Genomic DNA, 22,876 nt, shown 5'->3' on the forward strand with positions numbered 1-22,876 from the left:
GGACTCCCTGAGTGAACGATGCAGAGCCAGGAACTGATGCAAAAAGCAAGAGGAATTTATTGTTCCAACATGTCGGGGATTGCCAACATGGAGAGAGAATGACCATGCACAGCCTGGCTGACAAGCTTTTATACAGTTCTCCAGGCAACAGCCCTTAGGCACAATGTGATTGGGAGAACAGTGTGAATTTTAAACTGATTGGTCTATAGGGAATGAGGTAGGTGGCTAATGGTTGCAGAATGTTTCTACCCCAGTGGTCAGTCCCTGCTCTCTGTGGTCTGAGGAGTGTAATTAGCCCCTCCCTTCCAGAGGGGAGGTGTGCCTCTGTTCTTTACGACCTTTTGTTTCCAGGAGGGGAGGGGTCCAGTAGAATTTTCGAACGTTCCTGAGTTGACTTCTTCAAAATACCCATAGATCAATATGTCTCTCAACCCTTGTCTCAAGATTCATAATTTAGGTAAATCAACATCTGTTATCAAATCAAGTAACAGTCACAAATTCTAGGAAGTAAGCCCACAACTTGAAGTTAGGGAGTCACAATTTAAACCATCAAAGCTTCCCATTCTAAGTCTATTTTTTTTCTAGGAATACAGTTTCTCAATGGGTAAGTATATACTCTGTCAATGCACTAAAACAGAATTCAGTCTATGGCTTCAACAAAGTAAAAATGCTGCTGCTATTCTTCTGAGTCTAGGTCATAATGATGCTATGTCCTTTTATGTTAGAAAATAACATAGAACATTCTATTGTGGAGCTCAGCAACCACAATGAAAATAATTACAATTTAATTCTTAGTGATTGTCATACAAAGGTGTTTTGGCCAGTGAAGTTCCAGCCAATATGTAGTAGTAGCCACTTACACATAAGCAAGTGTACTACATGATGAATCTAGGCCCAGCATTGTGGAATCTCCACCCTGAAATTCCAGGTTGAGTGCTAGATACCAGGAAATACTGAGCTCTACCCATACTGTGGGATCAATACAAGATAAGTTGTGACTGTATGGAGCAACAAAAATTTAGGGCACTTTGCTCTATAGCAACAGAGCATCTGATCGACTATTATTTAAATAACTGAGTAAATTAAAATTCAGAATAAAAAGGCACAGAGCTATACTCCCTAGCATTTAGTATCTTGAATCTTTGCCAATGCAGAAAGGAGGAGCAAGGAGAGACTCTCAGAGACATGAACTAAATGCACACAACACACACACACACACACACACACACACACACACTTCCACAGAAAATAAAAATACTTGCATCTCTTCTATTCTGTGTCTAGGTCTATAGGGAAGCATAGTTAAAAATGGAAACTATGGGATGTCGGAGGACCTTAGATGTTATGTGGCCCAAACTGCAGATTGTACAGAATAGCAGAATAAAACCTAGATATAGTCCAGACCCTCCCTTTGCAATATAGCTCTTCACCTTCTTAAGGTCCATCCAGTTCTCATGGGTGAGAAAAGTGAACACAATCTTAGGACTGCCTCAGCTTGGAATACTGAAATGAAGAGAAAAGACTGAGGATGTATGAAGGCAAAGATGTGGCATACTATTATTACAACCATCATTTCTGATCCTCCCACAACCAATTATAAGAAACTTTCTTCTCCTCTTTCCATTAAATTGTTTTGGTTTCTTGCTTAACTTAACCCAATGTTCCCAGGTCCCAGAAACCATGCAGAACACAGAGAAGAAAGGCAAAAATCTTTAGTCACACATGGTAGAAGACCAACCTAAGATGTAGGGTGATACAGATCAGTTCTGAAATGAAGGACTTTCTGGGGTGATATCTTTCCTATAAGGCACCTACAAGCTACATGTACCTTTTGAATATCTGCCATGATTGAGAAAATGAACTTCTAATGTTATAACCTTTGTGTTCAGGGCTAGAGATAGCTCAGCAGTTAAGAGCAGTGACTGCTCTTCCAGAGGTCCTGAGTTCAATTCTCAGCAAGCACATGGTGACTTACAACCATCTATAAAGGGATCTAACACCCTCTCCTAGCATGCAGATGTACATGCAGATAGAGCACTCATTTAAATAAAATAAAAAGTTAAAAAATGTTAAAAAAAATCATTTGGGTTCCTTAGCACAAACACTGTTACTCCAGTCTAGAAATCTCATCTTGGACCTTGTGCATTTTATAATGATATGCCCTTAATATCTTCAACTTCTCCAATCTGACCACAAAATGCCTCAATAAAAGAGATAGATTTCTCAGATGGGGCCCAAACTTCTGTTTGGGGTTACTTGGAGATCACAATAATGGAGCTGGTAAAAACTTAAAAATCCATGTGTGAGAGAGAAGGAAGGGGATCTTTCCAGGAGGATTTTCTAACATTATTTTCCTTAATTCTAGGATAATAAAAATACAGTTTGTCATCAATGGAAACTAGGAAGTGTCAAATGTCATAACCAATACTCCTGAAATGGGGTGAAGTTGAAAAATATTTGTTCATCATTGGAACTGGAGCCTCTTAGCTTGACTTCACATGTGTAATTTGCATTCTGTTTGACTTACAATGATGACTAGCCTCCTGCTTTCCATCCACCCTGCTTCAGCTCCCCACACTTGGACTTCCTGTCTGAGACTTCCCAATTTAACTCATTCATCTCTGGATGTCAATCCTGCTGATACCTCTATATTGACTTCCACTGGCAAGGGCTCCCTAACCCTTTGAATCTCTACACTAGAGGCTGTCGAAATGCCTTCTAGCTTTAACTGAGTCTTTCCTCATGATTCTTTAAAATATGTCATCTAGCTTGAGACCCATGTCATGAGAGGAGCTCACCTCTGACACTGTTAATGATATTCTGCTGCACTTGCAGACAGAAGCCCAGCAATTGATGAAAACAGATGCAGAGATTCACAACTGAAAATTAGACTGAGCTTGAGGAATCCTACAGAAAAAGGGGAAAGGATTGTCAGAACTGGAAGGACACCACAAGAAAACCTACAGATTAAAATAGCCTGGGCCCAGAGGGGTTCACAGAGACTGAATTACCAACCAGAGAGCCTGGATGGACTGACCTAGGCCCTCTGTATGTATGCAACAATTGTGCAACTTGATCTTCATGTGGACTCCTAACAGTAGGAGTAGGGACTGTCCTTGACTTTGTTGCCTGCCCTTGAGACCCTTTACCCCTTACTGGGCTGCCTCTTTTAGCCTCAATAGGAAATATGCCTAGTCTTACTGCAACTTGATATGGCAAAGCTGATTGATATCCGCCATAGGAGGCCTCCCCTTTTCTGAAGAAAATTGGATGGGAGTGAAGTGGGAGGTGAGAGGGCAAGGACTGGGAAGGGATGTAAGGTCAATTAAATATTTATTTATTATAATAGATACCATTTGGGGAGGTATTATAATTATGTTATATTCTTCACTAGTAAATTATGAGCTAACTATTAAAGTATAAGACCATGTTAGGGTACTGGAGAGATTTCATGTACAAAGATGAGCCATGGTAGCACACACCTGTAATTTTAGCACTGGGAGGTATAGATATGAGGAGCCATGGGACTCACTGGCCAGCTGGTCTAGTGGAATTGGTAAGGTATAACTTCAGTGGAAGAAGCTGTCTCAAAAAATAGTGTAGACAGATATTGGGAGATCTCTCTAGCACTGCTCCAACTAGGCCACTCAGTGCAGCCATTAGCAGGAGGCAGGGTCAGCTCTCCTGCTCTCATGCCCTCAAGGTCATCTCCTTGGCACCCATACCTCTAGGCCCAGCTTCACTGTGCTGCACAGTCAATATGCAGAGGTATTTTTAATGTAGGCACTCTCTACATTCTTGTAAATGTTTCAATGACATTCAAATTAAAAGCAGCATTAGTGAGTCATACTGTATACCTAATGGGGAATTTAGTAGGGGGAGGGTGGGTTTGTTTCTGCTTTTCTGCACTCAAATTTCCATGTTGCTTAAAATGTTAATATATCTTTTTCAGATAAATGTGTTTGAAAAAAAAAAGCAAAAAGGGAATAAAGTGTGAAGGTACCAGAGTTGAGTGGATGATGCCCTCAACCTGGGCAGACTTACCATTTCCTCAGGTGATGCTAGAACACACACTCAGGTGGATACTAGTCACACACTCAATACATGAACAATGTTAACTGAAATATAAATGTGATGGTTTGTATATCCTTGGACCAGGGAGTGGCACCATCTGAAGGTGTGGCCTTGTTGGAATAGGTGTGGCCTGGTTGGAATGGGTGTGTCACTGTGGGTGTGGGTATAAGATCCTCACCTTAGTTGCCTGGAAGTCAGTCTTCCACTAGCAGCTTTTGGATGAAGACATAGAACTCTCAGCTCCTCCTGCACCATGCCTGCCTGGATACTGCCATGCTCCCACCTTGATGATAATGGACTGAACCTCTGAACCTGTAAGCCAGCCCCAATTAAATGTTGTTGTTTTTTATAAGACTTGCCTTGGTCATAGTGTCTGTTCACAGCAGTAAAACCCTAACTAATACAATAAAACACTACTTTCTCCCACTTGCTTAGCACATCTTCCCATTAAGTAGAATGCAGTCTCCCACTTTAAATATATTTCACACTTCAATGTTGCTTTCCTTGTGTAATTAAAATGTAGCAGGTAGTTGATACAGGGGAGGGAGTACCTACATTAAAAATACCTCTTCAAAATCAATTCCAAGCACTCATTTCATTTATGATCTGTCTACCTCAATAAATCAACCAATACTTCATTTTAAAGGCCATATAAAGCTCTATTAACCCGTCTTTATACATTTCAATTTAAAGTGACTGTCTAATCATAATGTTGCACCATTCATTTTTTTCCTGTAAGTATACACTGTCTTGTATGTGCTAAGCAGCATGCATGCTCAGAGTTGTGAGTCAAGGATGAAGAGGGCAAGTGACTGCCTTCTGAGCTCACCTCCTAATAGGAAAAACAGTCAGGAAAATAAATATAGGCGGGGTGTAGGTCCTCTGCTGTCCAATGCCAGGTGGAGCCAGCCAAACAGATATGACAGAGTGGACTTTCAAGCTGAGAAGACTTCAGAGAAAGGATGAGCAAAAAAGAACATGGTAGTGCACATGTGCACACACCCCAACCATGCATTGAAGAGCAAGTATAAATAAGATTTTCATATATGAGATTGATAAGGGCAAGGGTGTCCACACTCTTCTGCTCAGGCCTCTATAAGTAGGTGACTGGCTTGCCATGTCACAGCAGCCAAAGCACGAGACTGCTTCTATGAGCATGCAAGTGCCAAACTCAGTTGGACATGCAAGGGTTATCTGAACAGTGTATACACACACACACACACATACACACACACATATGTACATATGTACATATGAATATATGTATTTATGTATATATGATTGACTTTGGTAGGAAAACATGAAGACTAAAAGGGTATAGCTTCTCATAAGGGGATTTTAAAGTAGATGCAAACTACAGTCACAAGCATACAGAAAATGTGGGTAGACACATAACTTATCAGACGCATGAGAAAAGTGAAGAAAATCATGCCTTACATTAGTTCCCAAGGCAAGTCTGATGGCTTTAGCTCCGGAAAGCAACAAAGGGCATATCTGAAGAAGAGAAGGTCCTCTAAACAGAAGGCTATCCCAAGTTCTTACTGGGATCCTGCATCCCCAAGAGATAGGTCCCCCTCTCCTCCTTGCTGATATGTATCCTCATTCCCCTCTACTTGAGTTAATTTGACTAGGTCACAGTTCTGTGAGCCTTCCTGAAACAGATGAGGTGTCACTAGCTTGAGTTATGGAAGACACTGGCCGTTCTTCCTGACGCTCTCTGTTTTACAATGTATCCAATTTACAAGTATTAGAATGCCTTCCTCTGACCCTCAGTGGATCTTGATCTTACTTTAGGGTAAATAAATCATGTTTGAGACATCACACTGAACAAATTCAATTTGTCTTCATGAAAAATAACCCTTGGAAAACAGTCAGCATTGTGTACTGATTAAGACTGTCCTCTGAGCCAGACTCTCTGCACACCCATCCTAGCTTCGTCATTCACCAGACTGTGTGACCTTGGCCTAGTGACTGTACTTCAAAACTCCATGTTTTCATCTATCATACATGGTTAATATAGGTACCCACCTCCTAGTATTTTTATGAATATCACCAGAAAAGTATGAAGTAAATTCTACATATGTTTTTACTAAATAGGTATTCCTGTATTACATGATAATCAAAACCTATGATCCTCAGTCTATGTATGGTCAATGAAGAGACACTCAGGGGAGCCATAAACTAAAATCATGTCACATGACCAGGTATTTAGCTTTGGTGCTTTTTCTGTGTATGAATACGAGAGTAGTTTGTAATTATTGAACATACCCTGAAAGCTGACTCTATATAAGCCACTGGGATGAAGCTAAAAGGTGAAAAGAATATAATCTTTGTGCCAGAGAAGTTCCCAGGGTAAACAAAAAGCTGGAATCAGGTCAGAAGGCTTCATGACCCACTTTGATTCTGCCATCTAGAAGGAGGATGTCCAACCAAAAGACTCCCATAGTTTCCTTTTCATCTAGCTTTACATTTACTGGGCCAAGAGATCATGCTGTCTATCAATGACCCTTACACTTTTTCAGTTATGGTACTTAATAAGCACTGTGCTCAGTGACAGTATAGAATAGATGATCAATACTGCACTACTTGGAAGGTCTTCAAGGCTATTATTGTAGAAATTGGCTTATAAAACATGTTGGCTGAAGCAGGAGTCTTCTATAGAGTGACACCTCACATACCAAGGCAAAGAACAAAATATGGAATTGAAAATTCCAAACAGATATCTCCCTTGGAAGACACAGGGCGAAACCACTTAACTCTACCCTGAGCTCCTAAAAGAAAGATCACATCAAGTCCTAACCAGTCATCAATCCCTGACATTCAGACTAGGGCTTTCTGCACTGCTCTTTAGTACCCCAAACCCATAACAGACCAAACCAGAATCTGTAGTCAATTAGTTTGGGTTTAAATAACTAGTATGCCATCTCAATCCAGGTTATTCAATCAATATCTCCTCTCCCTCTCCCTCTCCTTCCCTCCCTCCCTCAGTTTGTAATAGTCTATGCTCTAGTTTGCTGTCTATTACTGTGATAAATACCATTATCAAAAGTGATTGAAGAAAGGCAGCCTTGTTACTGTTGTTTGTGGTCTTGTTTATTTGTTTTGTTTTGTTTTAACTTACACTTTCACCTCACCGTCTGTCAGTGGTAGAAGCCATGGCAGGAACCCATTAAATGGCCACAGAAGAATTACTGTTGCTGGTTTTCTCTTGGTAGCTTGTTCTTCCTGCTTTATTATACAATCCAGGACCACCCACTATTGAAGGTGGCTGGACCTCCCATATCAGTCACAAATCAAGAAAATCACCCTACAGGCTTGCTTATGGAGAAATTCAGTAGATGCATTTTCTCAATTGATGTTCCTTTTTCCCACATGACCCTAACTTCTGCCAAGTTGACAAACAAAACAAAAACAAACAAAAAAAACAACAACAAAAATAACTAAGACAAGTCTAACATGGATTATCTATAGGTTATAAGTGAGGTTCTATTTGCCAATGGCAGTAGTAGCAATATTAAAGGAGCTTGCAAAAAGCCCATGATGATGAAATCAAATACGTACATAAAGTGTCTCTGTCAGGCTATATACTAAACACCACCTTCACCATCTCCTCAAATCATCACAGCAATTCTGTGAGGTATGTCCTGCTGTGACTTCTGGAAAATGGCAGTGCAGAGATATTGTGGAATTTCTGAAAGGTCACATGGTCACTGGTGGAAGCATGAACTATAATTAGAAAGTCTCTGGAGCCTGAGATCTCAACAACTACACTATTGTGTGGAGCTGCATGTGACATTCTGTTGTCAGCATTTAGCCTTCCCTTGTGTCAGCATCTGATGGTAAACATTAAGGCTGAACACCTCTTTTGTGCTCAATAGCTATAATCTTTCACTGAGTCAATTAACTTCTCTTTTATTACAAAGGATTAAAACTATTTTATTTATATAATTCTTTTGGAAATTTACCAAAAAAGTTTTAAGTGTTATGAACAGTGCCTAGCAGAGAGTAGACACTAGAAATATTAGTTTTCTTTTAAAGCACAGTGTGCTCAATGGAGAGGCTGATTTCTGGGTCTATTAATATTGGAAAATCATATACTTTCCAATGTAGAGGAACCTGAGAATTGTAGTCAGACTCTCTTGACCAGTCATGGGCACTGTGGTATTTTGCCACAAGTAGAGGAAAGCAAAATTATTTATCTATAGATTTACTTCAAAATAAAGAAAGCTCATTTGTAAATCCATGTTGTTATAGCTACAGCCCTTCCTCAGACTTTGCATCCTTAGGGATGGAACAAAACACAACTCGGACACCAAAGCGAGCATCCATAATGTGCAATATTGTATAACTTTCCAAGTCCTCAAAAGTGACACCAACCTCCTAGTTTGTTATATTCTGGGGAGTTGATTATAACGTAAACTTTTTCGAACCCCCAATTTCTGAACAATTCAAGCACATAAAACAACCACTCTTTTCGATTGATAATATGTTTAAAAGCCCTGCATAAAATGATGCTCTGTCACCTCATTGATTCTCTCTGCTCTCCCAACTCGTACTCTCCAGTAGATTATTGATTAACACCTCATTCCAATTTTGCAAGATCTTCATTGTAACTAAATTATTATTTGTGCCATAGAATTATAATTCTAAGAGACTGTGTTTTATGCTGTCACTTGTGAATAAAATATGCCTTTATCTTGCAGGTCAAGACCAATTTTCTATTACTTGAGTTCTATTTGTTCAAATGCATTACTACTGTAAAGCACCAATTATGACTAATAATGGCATTATTCTCACTACAATACGTACTTGGTATGGCAAAGCTTTAAGGATTCTGAAGTTTGGCATTCAATTTAGTTAACTACAGGAAATGGGTGATTTCATAGAGATTATTACCTTAATGTCATACTGCTCTCCGAGCTCACATCTGCCTGTAGTTAAGTGATATTCTATATTTCCAACTACTTCTTTGAATCTTGTCAGGCAAAGCTGACTTCACAAGTCATATTTGCTTAATATTGAAGTTTTTTTTAATTTTAAGCAAATATATTCATATCTTGAATATGAATATATTTTGGAAAAAACCCTAAAGTTTGAGCTCTTACTTTCTACACCAGTCCCTAAATCGCTCCTATTTTAGAGCTGGGCATAAGGACATATTTTTTTTTTAAAAATCACAAAAGTAGAGGAATTGAGACATTCACCTCTATCAGCAGAGGAGGGGGCTCAGGTCCTCAGTGAAGTTCCACTGGAGAAGTCACAAAGTCTATTATGCTTTCAGAGCCTGACCATCTCACTCTCCCTTTGGCCAAAAACAGAAATTCTTCCAAAATGTCTTTTTATCACAACCCTGACATATCAACCAATAGTCAAGTTTTATAAAGTCTATGCTAAGCCTAAGTGCTTGCTTTCTCATGTTTAATACTGTAGTACTAGTATAACTATTAGTATTTAATAGTGTAGAAGCTGTTTCAGTTTATACATTTTAAATATTAACTTTAAGAACACTATGGAATAGTCATATCAATAAACATCAGTTGCAGTCATCTGGACTTAAAACCTCATGGAATGAAGACAGCATCTCCCACAGAAATTGCTAGAAACTTTGTCCATTTTGTCCCACCCTCACTTGCCAGTACTAGGTAAAATTTGGTTGTACCCTTTTCTTTACTGAAATATTTCTCTGAACCTTGTAGATTCATAAAAACACCAATGTCCAAATTTTATGTATTGAGTGCCATCTACAAATACATCATGATGTGTTCCAACACACTAGAATGATGACCTGGGACTCAAAGCAGCCACATGGAAATTGACCAGTGCTCTCTTCCAAAGCTGATGCTGGAATACAGAAAGCTATTTTATATTCTATAAAGTAACCAAAACATTTTCAAGACAGAGTTATGAAACATTAGGGCTACTTTCAGTTGGATGTTTCTGAACTTTAACTCTGAGTATTAAGGAATGATTCATTCTTAAGCCTGAAGCCATATCTCAAACTTGGTTTATAGACACCACATTTAACCCAAGTACCAGTGAGTTCCACCATGAGTAATGGACAAAGACACTCAGAGAAATTATGCATAAAATTCTCAGCTTGTTTGGGAAACACATGCAAGCTCTTGTCCCCTGGAGAGGTAAATATAACATGAGATGCATAAAGGCAGCGGGAAAGCATCAGGATCTATTACTTTCAGGTTAGAACGACAAAGGGAAAAACCATACCAACCAGCAGACACACTCCAAGCAAGCCAAGAACAAAAATGCATTTGTGATTCAAAACACCCCAAATATCCATGTTCCTACTGGGGGTTTTCATAGGAAAACATCACTGTTCACTTTGTTATGTCACTATTTCTTTATCAATAGGGAGTTGTTTTATTGCCTGTCCATTAACTTTTGACATCAGAATGAGAAAATGTATTCCCTGGGCAGCAGATTAGCATCTGTGACCTTCTCATTAGTTAAGTTAATTATATTGATTCTACAGACGCAAATCACTAAATTAAAAAGAGTTCAGAGTATACACATGTTATATTTGCAACAGTATCCTCTTCACTTGAATTCCAGCAAGTCCATGACTGATCTAAATAACACCCTGAGCACCAGAAGCAAGAATTTTGTGAAAAAGCACATCCCTAAAAAAACTAACAAAGCAAGAAGATACAGCTGGTTTCCTGTTGTTTCCACCTTACCCATGCAATAGCAGAAAAGATTTCTTGCCCCAAACTGGAGATTGTCAGTGAACCACAGTGCAGTTCACTGACGAATTACAAGCAGGTGTAATTTGACTACTAACATCCTTAGATGACTCTTGAAGCTCAGCTGTGCTCGTCCATTTCAACTCTTGCCTGGTGAAATGATTCATTGTTGCTACTAAAATTCCTGAAAACGAATTTCATTTTATCCTTTATTTTTCTCTGATTTACTTGCTCAAGGTGGTTAAAGACTATAGGGTGAGGAACATTAAGATGATGGAGCAAAGACCTATAAGATACCTCAAGTGACAGGAATGACTCTACATTTGGATTCTCAGCCTCAGAAGCACTGGTATTAGACAGAAGCTGGTATTCATATTCAACTTGAACTCAAATGCCAGGTCACAGGACAGTTGCTTTCCTACATTCCTTTGCTGTCTGGCTCCATGCTTCCTTTTCCTCCAATGAGACCTAACACATCTAAACAGTTTTACTTACAATTGTGAAGTTCATGACCTTGAGAATCCAGATGGTCATGGCCAAGTTCACCAGTATTAAAATCATGAGGAGCAGGACAAAGAAATACAGGCATCTTTTCCTCCAGCCGTAAATCCCCACTTTGTATATGTGTGGCCCCTCAGAGCTGGGCATGGTGCTCCTGTGGTGGGAATACTGTTCCTGAGGCATCTGAAAGGAAGCAGAGAACCACTCACATTAAAACCTCTGAAAGAGGGAAGAAAAAAGCAGGGAGGATCAACTGATGAAGAGCAGTGGCTGGCTGCTGGCTGCTGGCTGCCGACTGCCGACTGCTGGCTGCTCACTGTACCCCCCACCTTCTGACAACTCTAACTCTGCTCCCTCTGGACGAAATCTGCTCTCCTGGGTGCTCACTTCAGTCCCTTTATTTGATGCAACCTTATTTCTTGATGAGCATAAAGACACTCATGCACATCTTTGAAGGAAGCATGCCCTGGAAGTCATTTTCTAAAGGAATCCTTAGACTCCTATCTGTGTTTTGAAGAGGGCCCCAAAATCCTAGCATGCAATGTGGCATTAGCCTGAGCAAACAAATTAACCTTGAGAATGCGTGAGGGTAGCATAACAATAACTAACCAGGCAATTTACTTTGAGAGTTAAAAACAAAAGTCTCAAATGAAAACAACTTTGCATCCTCCTTATGGAGTTTGTAATAATCTTGTGGATACAACTTCAGCTGATGGCTGAACTTTCACCAAGAATGGTGATGACACCTTGGTCTACTGTGTGTTAATTTCTACTGCACTGGGAATCACCAGCCAAGGACTAATGCTGCACTATTCAATGATCTCAATTTTATCACACAGCTCCCAATAACTCTCTTATACATTAAGATGTATTGTACAGGATACAGACGCAACATAGTCACTCTCACTGGCCCTTTTATGCATGAAGATCAATCATAAAGAGAAAAAAAAATCTCTTCTGGAAGCCTGAAGGAGATGAGACATTTATTTCCTATTTATTCATTTTGTGAAATTAGACAATGATCATGCAGTCTTGGAGTCATATTTGTAAGGCCCTTCAATTTCCAACTGCTAGTTTTCTGAAAGATTCTAGTAAGGCTTAGAGAAATTAACCTCTGTACATGACCATAAGACTATTGGCCCAGCAGGGAGATGAGTCACATAAGAATCTTGGCATATGGACCCGGCAGGTCTGATTGGTAGAATGCTCTGGGGCAAATGGAGAGAAACTCATTATATTTCCTACCATCTTGCTTCAGCTGCTTCCCTTTGAGTTGCCACAACTAAGAGTGTCACTATTCATTTAGGTATGAAATGATCATTTGCTGGAAAGATGTGCTTAAAAAATGTAAGAGGGTGGAGTCAGATATCAAGAATTTTTTAATACATAGTTATAAATTGGCAGAATACAATGGTTACATCGAAAAGCAATTATGTTATAGGTGTATATATCAAAATCAGCGATGTCATTTTTAAAGGCACCTACAATCTGTTTAACCAAGTAACAATCATAGATTTAGTACCCAGTAACTAGTAATAGCATTGCCTACCCCCATTACCATATAGGTAGACAAGCCTGAATTCTATTGGTCTGTAATGTCATCACTCAACCTTACCTAAGTACCAAAATCCAAAAATAACCCAAGAATTATAATTTCTAATCTCCAACAATAGAACCTGGGGTCAGGGAAATTATTGGAAAAAGCTGCCTACCATGTTCTAAATATTGTAAAGCACCTGAGAACATAGCTTCCCTGTTAGCATTTCTTTTTATAGTATAACTATTTTCAGATAAAATCTTCTAACTATCATGTTAAATATCAAGAAAGCAGAGTTCCTTGAAACATCTCCAAAGAACCCTTGGGGTCCCAAGAAGCAGTGTTTTTGTCCAACACCATTATTGACTTGTGGGGATTTCAAAGCCTGGACAAATCATAGGGTTTGAATTCAGATCCTTTGCTGCATAATTTAATGGCTATCTCTCAGTGGCACGGGGCCTAGCTTTCCTACCATATTCCCACCTCTTCACTCTCCAAGTTTGCAAAATGAACCAGGAGCAGGGAAAGCAGGGAGGAAATCCCTGGGAATGGTTATACTGGGAATGGTTATACTGGGAATGGTTATACTGGAAGGTCTTATGAGGCAACTGTAAGGTACTGCAACTCAGTTCATTGACCTCATACCAGGGGGAAATCCACATGGGCTGAAGATGCTGTGTTCTCTCATTAACAATCTAAATTCGTTGAATTGCTAAAAACAAATAAGGGAGACAATCTCAAATCTGTCTTCTGGTTCCTTCTTAGAAAAATAATTATTGCCCAATGAATGATGTTGAAATTTCAGGTCTTCACTGGGACAGGCTTCTTTTGAACAACCTAGAATAGGGCCCAGGAATGTGAGAACACAGTCAAATATTTCTATGGACCTGAATGTTAAGGATGCTCTTGATGGAGTTTATTAGACACTGTCTTTCTCTACTTCAGTTTCCCTTCACATTGACACTTTGGTAGACTTGCAGGTACCTTGGAGATTCAATTAAGAGGAAACTTAACTCTTTCCAAGAGTTCATAAAGCTGGGATGGTGTGAAATATATTTGCATGGCCTACAGTATCCATACAGACACATCCTTGATGGTTCTCCTGCTGTTGGAATGTGTCATTGGAATTTTACTTTCAATCCATAGCACCTACTCACTAAACATGGGGACATGACAGTATTAACCAAGAGGACACACTGTGGATAAGGGAGACCCATAGTGGGCAGCACGATAAATATGTGGAGAGTAAAGAAGAGGTATACCAGAAGGGAAGGACATTTTCACATGTGTAAAAACGTAAACTTACAGTTCAGTTTTCATGGTCACCTAGGCAAAGCAGAAATATACTCTACTCTCAGGAAAATACTCAGTTTATCACACATAATAATACTCTTCTTACCTTTTGTTTTATATGGGAAATGTAGAACTAATTAGAATAGTTGTGTCTATATGTTATGTACAACGGATGTATTTTTAAGTAGAATTATAACTTTATATATGATAACCATCATTAATTAAAAATTTCTGCCAAAATTGTCATGGGAGACAATTATCTTTTGTACTGTCTATACACAAAATTACAGTGATAAACAGATGCCAAATAAAAAGACAACTGAAGGCAGTGTGACCCACCCAAAGTATTGATGTAAGGTAGTTGAATTTTAATATTATTCTAGCTTTTAGAATATCACCTTTTAAAAGTTAATGATTTAATTTCCTTTCTCATTCCAAATACATATTAATGTTTTAACCTAAGTTTGTTTTAATTTCTTTGTTTGTTTGTTTTCAATGACCATCTAACATGTTTATTTGAGCCTCTACACTCACAAGTCTAAAATCCTTCCACAGCTCCATCCCTAAAGAACCCCACACATAGCAGGGCCTGGGGCAGCACCACAGGCAAAGGTGTTCCATGGGCCCAGGGAAGAGACAGGATAAAGGTCTCACTGGATGATGCTTGAGGAAGCCTAAGAATCCCCCTGGGAGATGGGTTAAAGACAGATTATTTGGCTTCACACCAAGATATTCTAATTTAGGTATGCCAGGGTGTCTCATGAATTTGTATTTTTAGAAAGCCTCAAACTGAATGTGACATATGAACCCCTATCCACTGGAATGTGGTTGAGCTAAAAGTTACACCTTTAAGAAAACTCAGTCTTTGAGCCAGTCAATGGTAGTTGTTTTAGCATGCTCTAAAACATAAAGCAAGGCTAGACACAGCAATGTGACCCAGGCTCGTGCTGTCGCCACTGCTTCTCTCTAGGTCACCATTTTCTTGTCCTTACTTTCACAGCGCTAAATGACTTTGAGGCATTCCTTTCTGGAGCCTTTCTTTCCAGCACCATATTTCAAAATTTTATTTAGTTTTAAAATATATTTTTAAAGGAATGTGGTGGATTTTATTGCCATCTGGAATTAATTAACTGTTAAAGCAACAATTAACATTATAACAGCTATACTGGGGCCTAACTACTCACTAGATCATCTCCTATACAATTTTTATATAAAAATAAAGACCTAACAATGCAGCCTCTGTTATTGGGTTATTATTATTAGGGGTTATCATTTAACAGATAGAACAGAAACAAGCAATAGACTTAATAGAACCAAGAGAGAGAATCTGAGCAGCAGTAAATTTAACTGTACATTCTTCATATTCTTTGGTGTTTTTTATTTGTTTTCTTATTCTCACTAATGCTTAGGATTTTCATATCATTGGTTAGCTGTGACAATTTCATCTACTGGAATGGTCTATTAGGAGCATCCATCTTCAAACTGCACAGGACTTTTCTTATTGCTCATTTTCCTCAGACCTTCTTAAGTTTTGTGGGTTGCGATTATCCTTCCTGGCTGGTATTCATGCCTTTTTTTTTTTCCATCTTGTTTTGCTTTGCATTTGTGAGACTGTGGCCTCTGCGTTTACTCTCTTCATCTCTGATTATTTTCTAGATCTGTCCTTCATTTTTTTTTCCAAAATCATGTTATGACTCAAAGCTCTCTTTCCCCTTAGAGATGAGTACTGGATGTTGTCCATTCATATTGTACCTCTATGAAGACAAAATCCAGCTTCATCTGCTAACTCCAGTTTAGGATTAAGAAAATCATTTTATAATGACTGGCCATGAAAGAACTTCATCAGGATGCAATGTCTGATGCAATATCTCAAAGGACAACAACAGGGAAATATACAAGTAGAACTAAAGCATTCTAGGTGGGGGTTTGGGGGGTGGAAGGGAGAGAACAGACAGTACAGGCAGCCACAGGTCTGGCTTGAGACAGTGAAAGCAGAAATGGGCTGAGATAGGGTTAAAAGAGTGGCTAAAAAGAAGAGGCTGGGCCCTGGAGACCCTAGTGAGAAGTTTTGGTCTATTTGAAAGGCAATAAACCACCACAGCAGTATATGAGATCAAAATCAACCCATAAACTTGCAAAGTGTATAGCAGTATCCACATCTTGATGGTGTGGTTAAATATATTTGTTGCATGATGGTGACTAACAACTTTTTCTCCGTCTTCAATAGCCATCACACATTCAGTAACTGCACAGATGTGAATAGTTCAGGGAAACAAATCATATCCAGCCAAAAATGCTTCCTAGTACATTTTCTTTCATAGAAGAGGAAAGGATTAAGTTCCTTCAAAAATCAGTGTCTTCTAGACATGATAGGATCGTTGCTCTTGCAGTTGCTGTAGCTGTCCTCACAAGACTTTATAAGACCTGCACAGCCAACACCCCAGCATGGAAATAGAGGGGCTCATGAGCCCCTATTCCTAGCTGAGGAGATATGGACAGTTCATGGCTAGGAGAGGTAGTCACATTTTTTGTTTATTTGTTTGTTTTGTTGGTTGGTTGGGTTTTTTTTTTTTTTCAAGACAAGGTTTTTCTATAGAGCCTTGGCTGTCTTAGAACTCACTATGTTGACATGGCTAGGCTGGTCTTGAACTCATAGATATCTGGCTGCCTTCCAAGTGTTGGGATTAAAGGTGTTCACTACCACTGACTGGCTCGAAGACTCAGTTTTCTTAAAGGTGCAACTTTTAGCTCAACCACACTCCAGTGGCTAGCCCTACATGCACATATAAGTGGGCAGCATATGCTGGACTCAGTGTGTTATTAAAAATAGGAGGATGAAGTTGGAAGGTGGTGTTTGAGGATGAATCTTGGATGAGTAAGGAGGGAAGTATGGGTTGAATATGATCAGAATACATTGTATGTATGATATTTTAAAAAATTCATAAGGCAGTATTAATTTCCATTAGTATTCAAAATTTTCTTTATGCTTTTTTTGTAGAATGTTTTAACATTATGCATTTTTCTGAATATAGACTCATCTCTTCTTGGTATTTAACATCCTCTTGATTTCCAATAGCATCACAAGTGTGTCATATGGTAGGTCTTTCCAATAAATGAAGGCATGAAAGTTTTAGCAATGTTCAGTAGAGCATACATACCCTCTAACTGTAAGCCAGAAAGCAGCCTTCAGAGGACAGGGGATAAAAGCATGCACAGCCTTTGGCTTTTATCATACTAGTGCCAAGAATGCTTCCATCCAAAGCATCACTCCACACTTCCACGAGGCTATTTTCAGTGTTCACCTGTTTACAAACAAGGCCAGCTGACTTAAATATAATCTATTTCTCATGTATAAAGTATAATTGGGTTCTACTTTCCAGGGGATGAATATAGCAAACTTTCTCTTGCCTTACTATTAGATGAGCATAAATAGTCAGTGATTAATGTTATAATCAATCATACTCTCAGACTAGGTGATTGAATACATGAAGAAAGCCAAAGGCTAAATTTAAATAGATAGAAATAACCTGTATCAACCAATGGGCCATTGAAATAAACTGATGATTCTCAAAAGTGGACTACAAATGACCATTAGATATGTTTCCAGCAGCTGTAGATATCAGGGAAATAAAATACCAAAAACTACATTGAGATGCCATCTCAGCCCAGTCAGAATGGTTATCACTGCAAACAAGTAACAACAAATGCTCATGAGGATGTGAGCAAATGGAACACTTCTACGTGGCAGCTACAGATGCGATTTTGTCTAGCCACTGTGGAAAAAAAAACTAAAAATAGACTTATCATCTGAATTTCTACTGGTACAAAGGACCCTGTCTCAGCAGACCACAGAGATCCCTGCACATTCATGGTTATTATAGCACTATCCACAGAGCCAAGCTACGGAATCAGCCTAAGTATGGCTCAACAATGAATGGATAAAGAAAATATAAGGACTGGTAGCCTGGGCCAACCTTTGTACTTAGACACCGTAGCCATTGTCTCTTTACTTAAGGAAGCTACAGAGCTTCATGGTGTCGTGTGCACTTCTGTAATAAGACTGAGCATCCTTACAAACATAGGGAATAAGGACAGGAGCTCAGTAATGTTATTATGATGCACCTTCCTAAATACAGTTGGTGTCAAGGAATTGCTTAGGAAAATGCTCTATTGTCCATCTCACAGTTCATTGCTAGATAGAGGAACACTGGACTGTTTTAGGCAAAAACCACACAGCTGGTATACTTGGTGGGCTGACATGTGATGGTTGGTTATTGCCAGAAGCCACAAGTTTCTGTCTTCTGTTAATGTTTTAGTTCCAGGAAAGTTCTTTCTAATAAGAATAAGATTCTTTCTTCCCAAGTGTAAGAGTTAGTTATAATATACTTACAAGGATGTCTTTATAATTTGAAGCATTAGAATACATTAGGCTTTGGGAAATGATGTTTTTAAAAAAACAAAATAAAATTTAAAGGTATATTAATGTAATCAAGGTTCCCAGTCATTGTCTTTATTTTTTTCTTTTTTATATAATCATGGAAAATGTGATGGGCCTTGATTAGCTCTGCTAGTCAGGGATGGTTCACAGTGAAGGCATTGGCCAGCAGTTAAATTTTTAATGGTGTTTGACTCTGCTGACCATTATACATCATAGTATCTTATTTCATACGGCAAGGTACAGATTTATTTGAGGGGACATGCTCAAAATATAATATATACTTTGGTACAATCCTGTTTTGGGACATATGGGACATTGAGCCCATATCATGCATCTGAGAGAACCACTCTACCACTTATCTCCAGCCATAGCATTTTGAAAGATTAAAAAAAAAAAAAAGGTATGAGTATAGTTATCCATGTAGCTACATACTATGCATTGAAAAAAATTGAGGGTCCCTACCTTTTCCATAGAAAGAAATAAAGCAAAGCTAAAAGCAAACCGAACTTCTGACTACCCAATGTACCAGTTACTATAGGTTGTTTCTGGAATTCATTGCTCTTCACAAGGATGAAAGTGGTTCCATCTGTGCTTTCATCAACCTCCTAAGTCAATGAGAGAGGCCAACAGCAAACACTCTCATCAGTTGAAACCTTAGAAGTTGAGTTAGTTGCCAGGAAGAAAGCATGGAGGATTCCATTACAGAAAACAGAGACCATCAACCCACTGTGGCCCCAGAAAGCCAGTCTTGACAAGGTGAGAACTGGAAGGAAGCTAGTTTCCAAAGGAGTCATAGCAATCTTCAGGTTGCTGAACACCATGCTTATGCCCACGACTTGAGTGAGCCCAGAAAAGAGAAAGCACTGAGTTCGTAGAGAATGGATAGCTGCCAGTAAATGGATCACACATCTTTGACAGAGCTAGGGTCAATTGCAGAACAACAAGCCCCCGTATTTTCCTATTTGGAAATGAGCATGATGCAAATCAAGAGAGTGGGGTGTAATGTTTTGGTGATGCCTCATGTCAACAGTTCTGGTAATATGAAAAAGTAAACCCAAATTACATAATTGCACAACTCCTAATGAGTTTTTATAAATAGCAGGCAGAAGTTCCTGTACAGGCTCATTAGAGTTTTCAGAGCTGATTGTGGCATGTGAACCATTCTGGATTATCTTGGCACATGCACAACCTTCTATTAGCCGTGACAATTTTGAGCTTCCTGATTTTAAACTATTTGCTGTGAAGGGTTGTTTTCATTCAGCCATATTAACATTAGTCCTGGATTATTAGAATCTGGCAAACTTTAGAAAATTTTTAACAAATTTGTCACTTTGAGATTTGATGTAATAATCAACTTTTTTTTTTCCTCACAAAATTCATCCAGGAAAGTCAATGGCTGTTTACAGCCTAAGAACATTTTCTTTTAAAATGAATATTTGGATTGATTTTAAAGTGAGGAATCATACAGTTTAGCTTCCAGAGATTTGGGATATATAAATCTTAAACAACTTAAATTGAAAATTAGATCCGTGTGTTTAAAGGGGCAGACATTTAAGAAAACCCCATCTCACTCTTAGCCTTTCTCCCTTGGAGCAACTACTTTTCTAGACCTAAAAAATAACTCCAGACATGGCCAATACATATAGAGCCCATGTTCACTATATATGTTCAAAGCACACACACATTTGAATTTGCCTTTCTATACCAGGAAGAGGTCATTTCATAGGCTATTCTAAATCTAAGTTGTCTTATTTAACTAAGCAACAGCAAACACACAGGAATTTGTTTATTTATTTATTTATTTACTTAATTAAAAATTAAAATTTGAGACAGAGTTCTAGGATAGCTTAGGCTATCCTGTATATAAGGCTTCAGAGTTCTAGGATAACTTAGGCTATCCTGTATACAAGGTTTATCTTTGATATCCTCATCCTCCTGCCTCTACCTCCTAAGAGCTGCAGTTACAAATAAAATCACAACACTTACTTTTTCTTTTTAAAAAAGCTATACAATTTAAAATTGTATGGCCACATTATACATGTATATTATATATATTTATATGTATGTTTGTATATATATAGCCTCAGCTTTCATATATATGTGAAAAGTGTGTGTGTGTGTGTGTGTGTGAGTGTGTATGTGAGTGTGTGTGTGTGTGTGTGTGTGTGTGTATGTATGAGGCTGAGGTTATTTTGAAATTTTTTTTTACTCTTTCCTGCATTTCCTTTCAACCAGTACTTAAGAGTTTCTATGATATGTAGACACCAGGCAACAAAACTGACTCTGTAACTCTTGTAGAACTTGTATATTTGCCAAGAAACGAAAAGAAATACTGATCATCAACTTAAAATCCGATTGAAACACACTTAGCAGATGTGTGCAAGACAGCTGGGTTGTATCTGTGGAAGCTCTTTTCTGGAAAGGGCTCAGTAAGGGATGCAGCCCCACCCTCAATGTGGGCAGTACCACCCTAGCCACTGGAGACTGGGGAGATAGCATTCTCTCTGTTTCCCAATTTTCATGCTGTTCTTCTTTGTCATATTCTCCTGCCATCATGACAGAAACCTCTGAAATCCTGAGCTCAAATAAATTTTTTGCTGCTTTTACCTTAGTCTAGGAATTCCATCTCTGCAACAGAAAGTCCAATATGCAAGTACACATGTAACTTCATGTCCATATCCTTCACAATCAATGTTATGAAGAAAAAAGTGAAGCAGAGGCAGAGGATGATGTCTGTGGCTCTGCTTGTGTTGCAGGGACTCCTCCAAAAGATGGGAGAAGGAAACAGAGAAGTGAATAAGCATAAGGGGAAGCCCCTGTGGAGGAAAGAGACCCAGCAGGTGTAGTGAGGCCTTGGGGAGGGAGTTCGCTTGACATGTGTAAAGGGTATTTTCTGGATCATTGAAGGCCAATGAGAAATTGAAAACAAGTATGGATTCATGTTGCTAAGAGCTCACACAATCTGTAGTCAGACCTCAGCTATGATATCATTGCACTGTAAACCAACACTGCAGAAGCAAGATGTCAGGATGAGATGACCATATTGCTCTAGCTGGGCTGTCACAGATGAGAATGGAGCCTTGGAGTCAAGTCTGTGACTACTGATATCTTCTGGGGAGATACAATCATGTCTAGACCTGTAAAGATATAGAAGGGATGGGCAGGGCACTCTTCCAGTGTGATGACTATTGGGCAAGTACAGCTAACAGACACCTCTGATGCCAGGGGCAGGGCATGGGAGAGCTCAGGTGTCCAACAGCAGGTAAAGGTTCTAGCAAAACATCAAGGGAAATGAGAAAGCCATTTACTGTTGGAAAAGAGTGAGGAAGCAGGTTCAAGGGCAGGAGAACATGGGGCAAGTAGTTACATAAATGTTAAAATGAGCATAGACTCTAAAATGCTAGTCACAGAAGTACGTGGAAAAAGCTCTGGAATGTAAGAGATGAGTGCGTACATACAAACAGGTAAGTTTCTACCACATAAATATTAAGTAATAAGAGCAGATAATTTGCATGTAAGTATAAAATACTCTCTTCTAATGAGCCAGAAGATAATTCAGTATCATTATGAACATTAATGCTCACCATTCTAGAGGGTAGAAGTGTGAGATGCCACTGAAGTTGCTTTAGACAGAAAGGTATTGGTGATGCACATGTGCACATTCATACTAATCATTATAGACATAGGAATGTGTCTATTCCTGACAATTGCTGGAAGCTTAACAGGCTTAAAGCCATTTTGTCATGAAAGAAATAAGGGACCCAAGGGATGCAGGGATATTCTCAAGAACCCCTATGTAGGATTTATTTAAGTTAGAGTCTCAGCCCATCTTTTCTTTGTATTACATGGGGAGTGAGGCAAAGACCCTGCTGTCCCTTAATGCAAAACAAGGCACTTAGAATTACCACAGAGGTCTGTGGTGTGCATTTACATGTCCCTAATCACTGCCATGCCCTGCCAAGTCCAAGTTTTTCTTCAGGTCAGCTCCTCCTGTTGCACTACATCAATGAACAAACCAAAAGACCCCCTCCCTGGTCTCATGGCAGGTAAGAAGTAGCGATAGAGGAGACTGATATCCAACATAAGAACACAAGTATGTTTTATTTATGACAGGGGATGAATGCCTTGTAGGAATGATCAAGGGACAGCATGGCCTCATGAATGCTGTATTTGAGCAAGGATTTTAAAGACTCAAGAACTGATGGAGATTTGGTTTTATAAAGAATTCAGACTTCATCTAAATGTGGTACTTGATGTTTCAAGTTGAGGATCAGAGATGAATGTGTTGAGGACAGTCTTGAACAGAAGTCATCAAAATCCTGACTGAAGGCT

General features: G+C 39.0%; 1 protein-coding gene across 1 annotated transcript in view; it reads right to left on the minus strand.

Moving 5' to 3' along the window:
• The window catches only part of Sgcd (sarcoglycan delta), a 397,251-nt gene that overhangs the window by 363,113 nt on the left and 11,262 nt on the right, over positions 1-22,876 (minus strand). The window contains exon 2 of the mRNA XM_021177343.2: positions 11,271-11,459. Coding sequence (XP_021033002.1) covers positions 11,271-11,459 — 189 coding nt within the window. The remainder of the gene's footprint in view (positions 1-11,270; positions 11,460-22,876) is intronic.

The sequence above is a fragment of the Mus caroli genome, chromosome 11 (assembly GCF_900094665.2).
Source record: "Mus caroli chromosome 11, CAROLI_EIJ_v1.1, whole genome shotgun sequence".
In the NCBI taxonomy this organism is placed as follows: domain Eukaryota; kingdom Metazoa; phylum Chordata; class Mammalia; order Rodentia; family Muridae; genus Mus; species Mus caroli.